Source organism: Microcebus murinus, chromosome 1 (genome assembly GCF_040939455.1).
Source record: "Microcebus murinus isolate Inina chromosome 1, M.murinus_Inina_mat1.0, whole genome shotgun sequence".
Classification (NCBI taxonomy): Eukaryota; Metazoa; Chordata; class Mammalia; order Primates; family Cheirogaleidae; genus Microcebus; species Microcebus murinus.
The window spans coordinates 65,851,863-65,868,238 of NC_134104.1; the positions used below are offsets into that span (position 1 = coordinate 65,851,863).

The 16,376-nt window shown below is 40.9% G+C and overlaps 1 protein-coding gene across 1 annotated transcript in view; it reads right to left on the minus strand.

Moving 5' to 3' along the window:
- Nucleotides 1-1,129: 1,129 nt before the first annotated feature.
- ROPN1 (rhophilin associated tail protein 1) overlaps nt 1,130-16,376 on the minus strand; it is a 29,817-nt gene continuing 14,570 nt past the window's right edge. Inside the window, exons 2-6 of the mRNA XM_012780450.2 lie at nt 12,885-13,012; nt 9,397-9,514; nt 7,980-8,141; nt 1,597-1,772; nt 1,130-1,324 (exon numbers count right to left, since the gene is read on the minus strand). Coding sequence (XP_012635904.1) covers nt 1,258-1,324; nt 1,597-1,772; nt 7,980-8,141; nt 9,397-9,514; nt 12,885-13,000 — 639 coding nt within the window. The 5' untranslated portion in view covers nt 13,001-13,012 and the 3' untranslated portion in view covers nt 1,130-1,257. The remainder of the gene's footprint in view (nt 1,325-1,596; nt 1,773-7,979; nt 8,142-9,396; nt 9,515-12,884; nt 13,013-16,376) is intronic.

The following is a 16,376-nucleotide window of genomic DNA, read 5'->3' on the forward strand; positions in this document are numbered from 1 at the left end:
TCTCACTTTGTTGCCCAGGCTAGAGTGAGTGCCATGGCATCAGCTTAGCTCACAGCAACCTCAAACTCCTGGGCTCAAGCAATTCTGCTGCCTCAGACTCCCAAGTAGCTGGGACTGCAGGCATGTGCCACCATGCCTGGATAATTTTTTCTATGGCCAATTAATTTCTTTCTATTTATGGTAGAGATGGTGTCTCGCTCTTGCTCAGGCTGGTTTTGAACTCCTGACCTCGAGCAATCCTCCCACCTCGGCCTCTCAGAGTGCTAGGATTACAGGCGTGAGCCACCACGCCTGGCCCTCCCCAACTGATGTTATGCGTGTAAGCTAACATGATCTTTGAGCAAAAGCAACTTTTAAGAGGGGATAGTATTACAAATAGAAGGGAATGACCCAGTGACCTTGGCACACCTGGCATTAAGAATAATAATCACAGCCTATTAATCTCATCTGCATCCTTCCAGAAAGAAAAATCTTTAAGACCTTGTCAAAAGGTCTTAGGCTCATGCAGGGGATTTTCCCTAAAGGAAAAATTACATCTGTTGAGATTGGCACTTTCTGGAACACTCTATTACTTCTTCTCAAAGCCACTTGCATTAAAATGATTTATGTTCATGTCTTATCTTGGTGTAAGACTGTGAGCTCCTTGAGGGCAGAATTCAGATATGATTTATTTGTATATGCCCAGAAGCCAGCATAGTTCCTGGCTAATGTTGTCAGATTTAGCAAAAACTAAAACACATTTGTTGTTTATTTGAAATTCAAATTTAACTGAGTGTCCTGTTTTTTATCTGGTAACCCTATTCCTGGCACATAGCTAACCTCAATAAATATTGGTAAGTGAATGCATGAATGACTAGCATAGTACCAACAAATGGAGAAATAAACTGGTAAAAACTTACATTGATCACGTAAATTATGCCTAACAATCACAGAATATCAAAACTATGTCTGGTTAACATTCTTCCTTTTAAAATCTGAGAGCCTGGCTTTGCCTCGAGCTGCATTTTCTATCCACACTTTGTCAGCCACTTTTACTCAGTGTCCACGTGAGAAGAATACTAACCTGGTAATGAAAGTGTTTGTTCCAACAACTTCACATCTTAATTCCACACATTTCTGATTTCATATGTTTGCTTAATTGTTTATTAGTGTGTACCAGTTGTACAAGAAAATTGACTTTGGATGGTGTATGGAGTTCGGTCATTCTGAAGTACAATCATCTCTGTATCTTCCTTTAAAATTGCCAAAATTGTGCTTTTACTCCAGCCGAACTCTGGGGTTTTGGGTAAAGTCACTCACCTTGATTAAACCATCAGGACCAATTCTGTTTGGAAAAATGTATATCTGGGGTTAGATGGGTTAACAATTAATCATAAGAAAGACAATATATAAACAATCCTCTGATTCCAAATTAATTCTGCTGCTGGTCTGCCCACATCACCTTCTTTTTCTCTTATCTCTTGACTGCCTGCTCTTCCTCTTCCTCCACTTTTACTCCATGGTAACTTCTACTTCTGTAGTAATCTCACAATATTTTGACCTGCTAGATTTGTTTTCTAGGTATTCTTTCACCCCAATCGGTAAAAGTTTACTTACATTTCCTGTTCAATGTAGTTTAGCATTCTGCTGACATGTGATGCAGAGATCTCCCCATCCACCTCAGCAATATATGTGTAGAGAAACTGGAAGGTGCTGAAAGGAATCCGGGCAGGTCCAGCATCATGGTCAGGTGATAAAACCTCACATACTATCTTTAGAGTTTTGGCAATCGTCTATAAAACAGTAAAATAAAATGAGGAAAAGTCACTCTTCCAGGCTAGATTCCTAAGATCAGTTTAGATACAAGAAAGAAAACAAAAATTTGCTCTCATAAAGTGGGAATGAGTTAAGATTCTAGAAAGCTTGATAATTCTACATTCAGATGTCACCCTAATGTTATTCAAATGTCAAATTCATTCTAAAAATTTTGAGTATCTATTGAGTATCTTTATTTTTTCTTTCCTCACTTTGTTGGAGGGCTACTCTCAAGGAATTAAGTCTACAAACTCCTGAATACTTTAAAGTATTTGTTACTTTGATCAGAATTACCCCACTAAAGGAGGGAAATTGATTTTATGTTCTACAAAATTAGAATTATTACTTATTATTATTGTCCAATCTTATCTCTCAAAGGGTTGAGGTAATTATTCTAGCCTCTATTCTCCAGCAAGATGCTTGCAGCAATGTCACAGTAGGGGAGAAAGTAAGAGAAGAGTAATATCTCCAGGGAGAACAGAGTCTCAGATGCTGGGAAAATGGTACTAAGCATAAAGATAAAACCCATTCTCCTAAAACATGTGGATCCATCTAAATATGATCATCTAATACTTTTGATCACATAATACTAAAACCCTGTTGTTGCTTGGGGAAAAATTAGTAGAGGATAAATGCCAGGAGTTTCAATAGAAGGTTGCTGCAGAAACACTCCTTACAATGAAACTTGAACATTAAAGGATCATGCTCAGAACTGATCTAATCTCAAAGAAAACCTACTTTTTAAATAAATTTCACAAGTGAGTTGTGAAATGAAGGTCAGCATATACATCTTGGTGGCTTACCAACACTAATGATGTACAGATCATCCTTCTATACCCTCCAGGGATCAGTGAAAGGTCAGGGCTGAGTGGTGAACTAGGTGTGACTGGGTGCATGAACCAGCAGCTCTGATATCTCCCCACATGTCTGGAGACTTCCTGGGCGGTTATGTTTGCTCTTCTGCTCTCATCCTATCCCTGAATATAATTAGTGTCTAGATGGTGCTTCTTTAATTGTGCTGTGTGTTATCCAGGGAATGTAAGTCTGTATGGTAGGAAGTATATGTAAGGATGTGAATCAACTGGGGCTCTCTTCTTGGAGTGATCAGTGTTACTTGATGGCAAGTAATTTGGACATTATTTACATTAACAAATTATTATTAATTTTAATTGAGTTAATATTTAAATTGTATTTGTCTATATTTAATAAGCATTGTTATTTTATGAAATAGAATCCTCAATGTATAGTAATTTTTAAATGACAAACCACATGATGTCCAAGAAATTTTGGGTTTGTAGCGGGCCACGTTTATTTACTCTCTCCTGCCCTTGGGGGTCCCTCTTATGGAAAGCTGTTGTGAAGCACAGGTACTTCCAGGCACATCCACTTAATTAAGAGGAGGGAGAATGGGCATATATGAGGCTGTCAGTGAGGATGTTAAGGCATGCTTGTGAAATGAGGTCAGCATGAGAATGGTTTGGGGTAGGTTTGCAAACACACACTGAGCTCCATCATTTCCATGCACAGCTCACCTTCTGTGCTTCTCCAAAAACCCCTGCACTCCCACTACCTTTGTTCCATTGCCTTCTCCTTGGGGGTGCTATTATGGGCTGAATTTTTCCCCCTAAAATTCATATGTTGAATCCCTAACCCCCAGAACCTGAGAATGTGTTTGCATTTGGAGATAGGACCTTCATAAAGGTAATTAAACTAAAAATGAAGTCATTAGGGTGGGCCCTAATCCAATATGACTGGTATCTTCATAAGAATAGATTAGGATCTAGAGAGAGAGAAGACACACCAGACATACAGGGCACAGAGGAACACATGGAGAAGATGGCCATTTATAAGGCAAGGAGAAAAGTCTCAGAAGAAACCAGCTCTGCCAACACCTTGATCTTGGACTTCTGGCTTCCAGAACTGAGACAATACATTTTTGTTGTTTAAGCCACCCAGTCTATGACACTTTGTTATGGCAGCCCCAGCAAACTAACATAGGTGCTTTCAGTCCTAAATACCATCTTTTATTGACCAAACAATAAACCTTCAAGTTCTATTGCCCTCATAAGATTTTTAAATATTTTTCAAGATTTAATAAATGGAGGAATGGATAAAGAACTCTTTGGACTAGAGCTTTTCAGTAAACACATAAATCTAAAGTAAACAGAGATCTTCATTCTCTTGCACAAGAATTTTTGGTCTGATGGGGATCTGCTTCATAGAGGTAGCATTTAAGCATCTGAGTCTCATTTTCAAAGGCAGAGGTGAAAGGCTCAAAAAAGAAAATTGTTTGCTAACAAAATATAAGACCTTCCTGCCAGTGAACACGATTATTTACAACATACATAATCTCTTATAATCACTCTCAGTGGAACAGGAGATGGCATATGCCAGTCTAGAGGAAGGGAAGAGGAATACAGGTTTGTATACCACAGCATTTTTTTTTTTTGAGACAAAGTATTCCTGTTTCCCAAGCCAGAGTGCAGTGGCATCATCATAGCTCACTACAACCTCAAACTCCTGTATTTGAGCAATCCTCCTGCCTCAGCCTCCTGAGTAGCTGGTATTACAGTTGCACACCACCAAGCCCAGCTAATTTTTCTATTTTTTGTAGATACAGGGTCTCAGGCTGGTCTCTAACTCCTGGGCTCAAGCGATCCTCCTGCCTCAGCCTCCTAAAGTGCTAGGAATATAGGCATGAGCCACTGTACCAGGCACACCATAGCATTTTGAATTATGTATGTTAGACCCAGAGAGCTAGAAACTGGAGTAAATGTACCTATTACCTACTAGAGTAAAACTTCCCACTCTTAGACTCTTCTACAAGGAGCACGCTGGCTTTTCTAGATGGCACAGAAGAAGGAGAGAATTCCTGGGCTTACTTCTAAGGAGATATGGATTAACTAGAATACAAGGCCTCCAGCAGATGGTGACCCTGTCTTAGTCTGGTTGGCCTGCTATAACAAAATACTTTAGACTGGGTAATTTTTATTTTATTTATTTATTTTTGAGCCAGAGTCTCACTCTGTCACCCCAGGTAGAGTACAGTGGTGTCATTGTAGCTCACTGCAACCTCAAACACCTGGGGTTCAAGCAATCCTCTTGCCTCGGTTCCCAAATAGCTGGGACTACAGGTGTGGGCCACTGCACCCAGCTAATTTTTCTATTTTTAGCAGAGACGGGGACTCACTCTTGCTCATTGCTCCTGATATTAAGCAATCCACCTGCCTCGGCCTCCCAGAGTGTTAGGATTACAGGCATGAGCCACCATGCCTGGCCAGACTGGGTGGTTTATTATGTAAACAACAGAAATTTATTGCTCACAGTTCTGGAGGCTAGGAAGTCCAAGATAAAAGTGCCAGCAGATTTAGTGTCTGGTTAAGGTCTATTCCTCACTTTCTATGTGGATGGTACCTTCTATGTGACCTCACATGGTGGAAGGGGCAAACAGGTTCTGTCAAGCCACTTTTATAAAGATACTAATCCCATTCATGAGGGCTCCACCTTCATAACCAATCACCTCCTAAAGGCCCCACTTTTAGCGTTACCACCTAGGAACTCAAGATTTCAACATACGAATTTTGGGGGGACATGAGCATTGAGACCATAGCACTGACCAACTCCATTTTTAAGATCTCAGAAACAGTCCAACATGATACAAATGAGTATAAGGGTATTGGTTCCTGGATTCATAGGGCACACTGTATTTATAGACTTGACCTCCAGGCTAACTTTACCTCTAGATGTCCTTTTACATAGGGATGATGAAGGGCAAAGTCAGATATCTCAGCAGCTCTCAGAATTGGAGGAGCTCACTGTTATCCAGAGGTAGGCCTAAGGGTATCTCGGTTGAAGGAGAGAAGCAGGAATAGAATCCTAGAATGTTAGAGGTGAAAGAAACTCATGGAACATTTAATCCAACCTTCTTGTTTTAAGGGAAGTAGAAAGATACAATTCACCTCCTAGTTTCCCCTCCCTAGTTTGGGAGGAAAGCATATCAGAGAAAACCTCACACCTGCACTCTGGCTAAGCAGAGGGAGGGTTGGAATTTGGATTTCCAAATCACTCTTGGTTACCACAAGATATAGGGGCAAGGGAAGGACTCAGACATCTTACAAAGTGGTGAGCAAAGTAGACCACCAAAGCCAGGAGCAGGTGAGGACAAGCTGGCAGAGACTGAAGGAGGCCTCAACTCCAGTGAGAATTGAGATGAGCCCGGGGAAACTTCATAGCACTTTGACCAATCTAGGGGAGTCAAGACCAAAGACTTCAGCTGCAAACAGCTAGAGATCAGACAGACCGGGTATTGCCATGGAGGCCAGAGGTGCTAGAGAGGACCAAGGGAGGTGGGAGGCCCTTCACTTGGCTGCTCTGAGATCCTAGAGTCACCCCTTTCCCTATACATTCAACTGCTAACTTGGAGAAGAGACTGTGGTGAGGAAGAACCTGAAAGACTGGGAGATTTACCTTCAGGCTATTTTAGTTACTGCATCAGACTGAAATTCTGGATAGGATCCAAATTATTTATCTTCTTACTCTACCCTTTATGGGTGGAGTGATTCAAGAAGATCAGCATTAACTACTGATAAAATTTAAAAGATACTGGCCAGGCATGGTGGCTCACACCTGTAATCCTAACACTCTGGGAGGCCGAGGTAGGCGGATTGCTTGAGGTCAGGAGTTCAAAACCAGCCTGAGCAAGAGCGAGACCCCATCTCTACTATAAATAGAAAGAAATTAATTGGCCAACTATAGAAAAAAATTAGCTGAGCATGGTGGTGCATGCCTGTAGTCCCAGCTACTTGGGAGGCTGAGGCAGCAGGATTGCTTGAGCCCAGGAATTTGAGGTTGCTGTGAGGTAGGCTGATGCCATGGCACTCACTCTAGCCTGGGCAAGAAAGCGAGACTCTGTCTAAAAATAAATAAATAAATAAATAAATAAATAAATAAATAAATAAATAAATAAATAAATAAATAAAAGATACTTTCCTCTCAGAAAACATCTCTGAATATGGTGTGATTAAATTTGTAACCCTGTGAGAATTTAATGAAATGTGTCACTTTTAAATTTTCCCTTTTGTGATTCCCCAATCCTGAGTCCTGATTGACAAATCACTGTCCCTCCTGCATTTTCCTCTTCTCTTTGGAGGATAGTTATTTATTCATTATATAAATGCTACAAAGGACAATAAAGAAAAAAAACAACCACGAATGGCCTTTCCTTTCCTTCTCTCTAAAGAAATGATTATGGTGAAAGCTGTAGCTGAAACCCATAGGAAAAGTTGGATTACGATATTTCCAGTAAGTTTTCTCAGAAACAAAAATGTCAACTATGCATTCATGCATATTTGAGAAGAAAGAACAAGATTGTGTTTAGATATGTGGAATGATTTAAACCACCTTTTCATATTATTTGGTTTTGGCAGAGGCAATAATGTTCTCAGTAATTTTTAAACTTTTATATATTTCAGGGATTTTTTTAAAAACATGCTTTTGATTTATTTTCATTTAAGTTATTATGTGTTTAACAAGAGTGAGTCCATACATGATACCTAAGCTTTAAATATATATACATATAAACTGTTTTCAATATCTTTTTCTTTAAAACAAGAAAATGGCTTTTCTAATTTCAAACAAGTCAAATTTGGAAAAGGTATAAATTTGTATGAACATCCTGCATCTATGGTGATGTCATAAGTCTAGAAATAGCCTCATCTCTCCTTTCTTGCTTTCTTATCTCTGATTTTTGCATCCAATTATGTTTATCAAACAGTATTTTTCTATAAGGCTGCACTCCTTTTAAAAATTGTCTATTGGTATATCTTTTAGGCGTCTGGAAATCTTATTCTATAGTCAGCTCTTGGTTATCTCTAAGAATACGAATGGAGGGAGTCGAGTTGAATGAAAATAAATCTGAGGGCAATGATTGAAATTCATAAATAATCCAAAAGCCACACTTGAGTCCACTCTCCCCAGAGCCCGATGGTAGTTTTACCCTCTCTCTCCTCCCAACTCCTGCTTCTGGCTGATGATCACAGCAGTGACCTTGATTCAGAGAGGCAGAGAAGACAAGAAAAGGCATGCTGGTCATCAGCCCTGGAGGGTTAACTATGTGTGTAGATGTGCTGCCCTTCCAGGCCTAGAGAGAGACTTTCCCTATGGAACAAAAAATAAAGCTAACTCACAACTCCAAGAGAACTGCAAGCAAGGGCTAAGAACTTCAGCCACTCGATCTCCTCGGTGAAGCGACCCACATTCATTACACCATTAAACAGATCTGTTGGGAGATTCAGCACCTTCCACATCTGGGCCAGCTCACTTGCTTGGATGATCAGTCTGCCACCAACCTGCAGGGCAGTGGACAGACAAACATAGAGGATGAGGAAGAGAGTGAGAGAAAGCCCCGAGAAATACGTCCCCACCCCAGACCTGTGCTCCCAGCACACAGCAAGGAGCAGTAAAAGATGACTCTGTTTGGCAGTTCTCTTTGCAAAGCCTAGTGGAGAGCATGGTAAGATACAATTTAATGACTTTTTTAGCTTCAGATGTCAGAATTATGGGAAAGACATACATTTATGCTACATTTTAATTTTTTTCCGATATTTTTATCATCTGCTATTTTAATACTAAGATGTCCCTATACGACAGACAGATAGGACAACCTGAAAACAAAACCAAGGGGCAGAGGACTTTGCTGAGACCATTAATTAGTGGTAAATAAGACATTAGGTTTCTGACTTCTAGACTCTACCGAGTTCTTAGCACCAGACCTCAAATGCATCCCTCATGCTTCCTCACGAATGATAGGGAATTCCCATTGTTACCTGAGTCTACTTTAGAGCCTGGCTATGTTCACTGAACAAGGATGGTATTCGGTGGTTAAAAGGAAGGAGAGAATAAAGGGCTGGTTGTTGGCCAATAATACAACAGGCCACAGGTGCCTCCCGTGAAGCCCTGCATCATCTTTCATGACCCTCTGATCTAGTGAAATGCTAAGACTCTGGGACCAAGCTAGGTAGCCAAGTCAGTCTTGAATCACCCCAAACCACTCTGTCCTGTATCCTAAAGCAAGGGATGATGGTTCTAATCCATATTTCTGGGAATTGGCCAAACCATAAACTCTCAAGCCAGGGCCTCTTCCTCTATTCACTAGGCTGCTCACAGGATGATGCGGCTGTGAAGAGAGTCAGGGCTTTCCCTAAAGCTAGGCTATGTCTGCACCTGGGACAGCTGGGGGGAGCTGCCCTATGCCCCTCCCCAAACCGTGATTGGCATCATATTATGGACTTGATTAGTAAGGGAGACACTGTTGAGGAACTAGGGACCTGTGCTTTTCTAGAGAGAAGGGATTAGCATTGCATTGAGCCCCTAGACATTCTGCCAGCTTCAGGGGAATCTAGGATGACCCCACAGACAACTCAACTTAAAGCCCATTTCAAGACTGTTCCTATTTCCCCAGGGGAAGATTTACTTTCAGGCCATGGTTTATTAGGTTTCAAGGTGGTACTAAGGGGTCAGCTGACTGACAGGAGGTCGATGTCTGTATCCACCCAGCCTGAACATCATCCCGCATCCCCCTCGATGCTGCAGTTCAGTCCTTACCCGAGAATGCAGGACCTTCAACAGCTCAGGTGTTAGCTCTGCCCAGTTAGACAAAGGGACTCGCTCAGACCGCTCTCCCACTGGAGGAACCTCTCCACGGGACAAAGCCCCAAAATAACTACAAGAAAAAAGTCGGAGAGTAGGGAAAGCATCCTATACACCAGTGGCCTCTGGCTGCTTGAAGAATCCGCCCACTTTTTTTTTTAATTTATATTTTTTCTTTTTTCTTTAAGTTTTTCCACCCACCTTTTTTTGAGTGAAGAGGGCAGAGGAAAGAACCTTTGTTAAGCAGCTTCCATGTGTCAGACACCATGGTTCATTTACATATGGGAAGGCCTGAATATGTTACTGTCTATTTAAGATGTAGAGAATGCTTAGGGAATAAAAAGATTTGTTCAGAATAACTCACAAAAGTTTGGTGTGCAATTCCCTGGAGCATATTGGGTCCAAGTTTTCGTTTTGCAGTCATCCCAAAGAGTTTTATACACACACACACACACACACACACACACACACACATCATAGGAGATGTATATAGGATATTTTCATATATATATATATATATATGCAATCTTGGGAAGAGAAGTTAGAAGAGAACTATAAAGTGATTTGCATAAGAAAGGGGAAGAGATCAAGGTGCTGTAGGGGTGAGTCAGGAAGGGTTTCTGGGTGGAAGTAGTGAGGCTCCAGCTTCTGGAGGGAAGGGAGAGAAAGCTGGCAGGGCACTGAGGGAAGTCAGGAGAGAAGACGAGCTAAAAAAGGGTTTGAGATGACCTCATATTATGTGGTATGTGTGAAGTAAAACCCTTCTCTATCTTCCCTCAAAATTTTCAGTAAAATCTCCCTGCTCTCTAATGCTTCGTGGAGTCGAGTTCCTTGTGGGGCAAGGTGGACAAAGTCCTATTTCAGGGTTGGTAGAGAATGGACACGAGCAGCTGACATGTGGGTCATGAAGCAGTATGGCAGGGTCTGTCTTCTCCATCAAAAGCTTAGTGATTGAGTATCCCTGAATCAAAAACATCTGTCCCTTCCTGCTTTTTCCCCTCTACCACTTTCTCTAGATCCACAGAGCATAAAAAGAATATAGAAGGAATCTTGTGAAAGCCCATTTTAGGGTCAAGCCATACAATGATGTGGCTAACAACTGCCCATCTCTAAGCCACATAGCAATGCAGAGCTGAAGCTACATAGACTAAAGCAATACATGTTAGCTCCTAAGGACTTAAAATAAAAAAAAAAAAAAAAAAAAAAAAAATAAAGCAATACATGCCAGTCACCCCTTGGTATGTCATCAGTAGAAAGGGCAGAAGAAATACTTTAAGGCCATCATTAACAATGTGCATGAGAAATCTCTGCACACAGATCAGTGTTGGAGTGGGTGTGGGTGCAGTGTGAAAACAGGAGCAGGGTGTGGCCTCAGGCTTTATAACCAGACTTGGGAGATATAAATGGGAGGGGCAGAGATATATAGCAATTCATTCCATAGAAGTGACCACCCAGGTAGAGAATGACACTCAGCAGCAATATCTTTGGACTTTTTAGTGGATTTGGTTAGAGAACATGGAAACAAGGCTGTAGTCACAGACTTAGTCCTCTGAATTATTGAGCTTCATTTGCAAGTGAACAATTCCATGGTCATACACATATATTGCAAATTTGTGTTGTCACACATGCCAACCAGAGGACAAATAAGTATATGTCTTGCCAATTCCTTTCTTTATTGACAGCATATATGTAGAGAAATTCTTGCTTGCAATGAATTAAATATATATTTTATCTTGGAAATACTTTGTGGAGTTTTATTCTCTAAAATGCTACAGGTTTGTAAGTCACATAAAACCATCTGATAAGTGCTTTTCATGTCTGAATGGGATGGAGAGTACTTTCGGGTCAAGCTCTCCTTTTTCATTGTAGTTAAACTACAAACTTATTTTTTATGAGTGTCTAAAAAATTTATAGCACATAATACAATATGGGAGCAACAAGGCTACAATTGTGGAATGTTTTCTTCCATAAATGTCAGGGACAATACCAAGAAATGCCATTTTTCTTATAATGAAACAGCAGTGCAAGAACAATAAAATGGGTTTTAAACTATTGTATAGTATAAAGCAAAGTCAGTCTGACTCCCAAAGGAAATTAGTTTTCTGATGTTAAAGTTCAATCTTAGAAGTAATATGTAAAATTTAGAATGGAAAACTAAACAGGGCTCATTACCAGGCACAGAAATACCATTTGTCTCTTTTTAGGAGCACCACTGGCTTATTTTCCTTTCATTTGTGAAAGCTTCATCCTAACTCAGCCCCAAAGCACAAGAGGACTGGCTCAGAGATTCTATAAGGCCTCTCTATAAGGCGTCTCTCAGATGACGTGTTGTACCTTGGCAAAGGTGTCCACACTTTCCCCCCACCATCTGCTCAATACACCCACTCACAACCTCGAGCTGAGGACATCTCCCTTTCCCCAGCCCACGGGTTCCCTTTCAACAGCCTCTCTTACTCCCCCTTTCCCACTGCAACACTACTAAGGTGGCAATCTTCAAACAGGGAATATGGCCTAAAAAGTGTCAGGGAGGTCTAGTTAGCTCCCAACTCCTGCCCCAAGCCCTGGTCCCCCAGTTTCAAGCAGGCGAGTTTGTCTAAGAAGCAATTTCATAGCTGAGAGGCTTTCTGTGTAAAGCTGCAGCAAGCGCCGGCCAGCAGCTATTGTGTAAGCTCCATCGATTGAGCATCCTCTGGAGGTCTCTCCCTCAGGAGGCACCTGTGTTTGAGGCACACCGTTTTCAGCCAGGCCTGACCTCCTCACTCTGCTCAGCCTCCTTTCTCCAGGATGCGATCTGTGTTGTGTGGACATCTTTATGTTGCGGCAACAGCTCAGTTCAAAGAAACACTAAAGAAAATAATTTCCCCAAAGCCAAGATACTAAGTGTCTCTGGTTGGGTGCAAGTTATGAGTTTTAGCAGCAGTGGAGGAAGGTGTCTGATTGAAAGGGTGACACCCCTTTCAAAGGGTGACCGCCCCCACCCAGTCTCCGCCAAGGCCTGCGCTCGGCTCCCCCAGGAACACTGCTGCCATCTAGTGGTAAGACAGGAGAACGAAGAAACGTTGGCTAAATTCACCGGAGATTCCCAGCCCTTCTTTCCACCGGGACAAGGGGAAGGGACGCAGCGGTGGGGTGCGTTGTCGGTGTGCAAGTGTGATGTGGCAATCTAACTCTTGCTGCTTGTCCCAGGACAGTGGGCCTATTGCCCTGGCGTCCTACTGCTCGGTCTCACTTGCTAGGGAGGGCATCCCATCCTCGCCCAATTTGATGCAGTATTTATATGTGGATTTTAAAGCACGAAAGCAATGTGAGACCTGAAATCACAAAGATCATGTTAATCAGGGCCGACTACCTAGCTGCTGCCATGACAACCTCCTCACGTTTTCCCGACCGCCCTCCCCAGGCCAGCCCTCCGAGGGTGCCGCAGGTGAGACAGGAGCACGTACTCTGCGGCCCACTGGATCAGGTCCTGCGGCTGCGTCCGGATGGCGGCTTTGGTAAACTGCTTCAGCAATTCCGGCAAATCCGGCGGGATGCATATTTGCTTGTCTGTCTGAAGCATTGATTGGTCGACCTATTCGCAGAGAAAGAAAAAAAAAAAGAAGAAGAAATAAGATGAACACTTCGAATCATAAGATGACAGCAGTCTTGGAGGTCACCCAGCCTCTGACACTCTCAATTTTGGGGACTCCACTACTCCCCCATGACAGATGCATTCTATTGTTACACAACTCCAAGGTTAGAAAGCAGTTTACTAATCCCTGCCTCTTGTAGTTACGTCCTTTACGTAAAAAGAACACAGCACAGTTCATTTATAAAATAGAGATCAACAAGAAGTAAACAGATATATCTTCTAATGGTATCACCCTAAAATATTGGATTTGTCTCCTTCCATAACTTTTCAATATAAATATATATGTTTGTAAAAATAAAAAATGAGGTTGTACAAAAAACAGTGAATTTACTCAACAGCATATCATGAACATCTTTCCATGTCATTTAACCCTTATTAGCTGGGTAAGAATTGTAGCAAAATCTGTTCTGTGAATCCTTTATGATTTAAAATTAGGTTATTTCTAAATAAAAATAACCATTAAGCAGCCATTCAATGAACACCTCTCTTTATAGCTGCATGTTCTTATCTACTCTAATAGAGAAAAAACTTGTACATTGTCACACAAAAAGTTCCAGGACAAATTGAAACAAAACATGAAAATCCATAGACGGTATATAGTTCTATATATAAATAAACAACAGATTAAAACATTTTGTCTGCTTTTACTAGGGAAAGGGACAGACTAGATGCACTAAAAAACTCTCCTTCAAAACACCTAGATGCCAGACTAATCTCAGTGAACATGTATTTCAAATTGCCTTGCTGAGCAATAATGTGACAGAAATCCCCAAGTGCCCAATAGAGTTAAGTAGGATCCAGAGCGGTGAGCAAATGAAGAAATTAGGGCTGACCCGGGGGCAAAGGTAGATGGCAGAACTTGAAACTTTGAGATAAATGACCAGGCAAGGAAGGATGAGACCAGGGCTTAGGCTCACAAAAAGCAAATGGCTGGACTAAAGGACTCCCTTTCTGGACTAAACTTGAGCTTTACCAAGGGACTATACTCTCAGTATGAAAAGGTGAGACCGAAAATATAATATCTGCCTACAGACAGAGGTAGCAACAAAAAAAATCTGTTTCCATTGCCATTTCTTGTTGGAGAAATAGTTCCCCAAGTGTTTGTAGACAAAGGCTAGGTCTAAATTTTAAATTTATACTAACATCAGCCTGGTTGGGAAATCCCAAGGCAAGAAACTAAAGTGGTCTTAGGTTGGTGGTACTCCATTACCTTTTACTCTATGTTCTTTTATTTGGAGGATAAAACAATGATTAATTTTAGACTTCATAAAAACTCAAGCATGCATAAAATTTTACTATGTGTTTTTGACTTTTTACTAAGTGTTATAATATTTAAAAAGTAATACAACTACCAAATCTGTAGAAAGGAGAAAAGGAATTAAATACACACCTCCCTGGATCAATCCAAAAGAAGTCGAGAAAAGAGGGGGAAAGCATAGGAAAAGTGGACAAATAACACAATAGAAAATATTCCATGCATGTTAGTAGTCACAATAAAAAGACATGATCTTAAGTGTGCCAGTTAAAATACAGGTATAGCTACATCTGAAAAAACATAAAGACACAAGACTGAAGACAAAAGGACATAAATAAGCAAATAATAACCAAAAGAAGTTGATATAGACATATTAACACCAGAAAAAAGAGATTTTTAAGGCAAAGTTCACTTTTTGCAATAAAGAGGGTCACTACATAATGCTCAGATCTTCAGTTATTGAGAAGATAGCACAATTTTCAACAAGTATGCTACAGACATCACCATGGGGGAAATCTCACAATGGTGGGTGGAAAAGCAATGTATTGTTTAGGGTTACATATATATGTTATAATATTACAATAAAGAGTAAGGGGCTGGGCATGGTGGCCCACGCCTGTAATCTTAGCATTTTGAGAGGCCCAGGCATGAGGATCGCTTAAATCCAGGAATTTAAGATCTGCCTGAGCAACACAGTGAGACCCCGTCTCTACAAAAATTAGAAAAATTATCTGAGTGTGGTGGCATGTGCCTGTAGTCCCAGCTACTCGGGAGGCTGAGGCAGGAGGATCACTTGAGCACAGAGTTTGGGGTTGCAGTGAGCTGTGACAATGCCATTGCACTCTAGCCCAGGAAACAGTGAGACCCTGTCTCAAAAAAAAAAAAAATTATAGTAATAAAAAGTAAGGGATGTACTTGTATCGCTTTAAGGTATCTCCATATTGCTTTCCACAGAGGTTGAACTAGTTTGCAGTCCCACCAGCAGTGTAGGAGTGTTCCTATCTCTCTGCATCCACACCAACATTTATTGTTTGGGGACTTTTTGATAAAGGCCATTCTCACGGGAGTTAAGTGATATCTCATTGTGGTTTTGATTTGCTTTTCCCTGATGATTAGAGATGTTGAGCATTTTTTCATATGTTTGTTGGCCATTATTCTGTCTTCTTTTGAGAAGTTTCTGTTCATGTCCTTTGCCCACTTTTTGATAGGGTTGTTTGATTTTTTCTTGCTGATTTTCTTGAGTTCTAAATAGATTTTAGTTATCAGCCCTTTATCGGATGTGTAGCTTGTGAAAATTTTCTCCCATTCTGTGGGTTGTCTGTTTGCTCTCTTGACAGTTTCTTTGGCTGTGCAGAAGCTTTGTAATTTGATCAGGTCCCATTTATTTATTTTTGTTGCTGCTATGATTGCCTTTGGGGTCTTCTGCATAAATTCTTTGTGTAGGCCAATGTCTAGAAGAGTATTTCCAATGTTTTCCTGTAGAATTCAAATAGATCTACCATTTGATCCAGCAATTCCACTACTGGGTACCTACCCAAAAGATCAAAAGTCACTTTATGAAAAAGACACCTGCACTCAAATGTTTATGTCATCACAATTCACAATTGCAAAGTTGTGGAAACAACCCAAGTGCCCATCAATACATGAGTGGATTAATAAATGTGGTATATGTATACCATGGAGTACTATTCAGCTTTAAGAAACAATGGTGATATAGCACCCCTTGTATTTTCCTGGATAGAGCTGGAACCCATTCTACTAAGTGAAGTATCTCAAGAATGGAAAAACAAGCACCACATGTACTCACCAGCAAATTGTTATTAACAGATCAATACCAAAGTGGACATATAGGAAAAACATGTATGGAGTGTCGGGTGGGTAGGAGGGGGGAGGAGGGGAAGGGTATATACAAACATAATGAGTGAGATGTGCAACATTTGGGGGATGGTCACGCTTGAAGCTCTGACTTGAGGGGAGAGGGGGGCATGGGCAATATATGTAACCTTAACATTTGTACCCCTATAATATGCTGAAATAAAAAAATTTAAA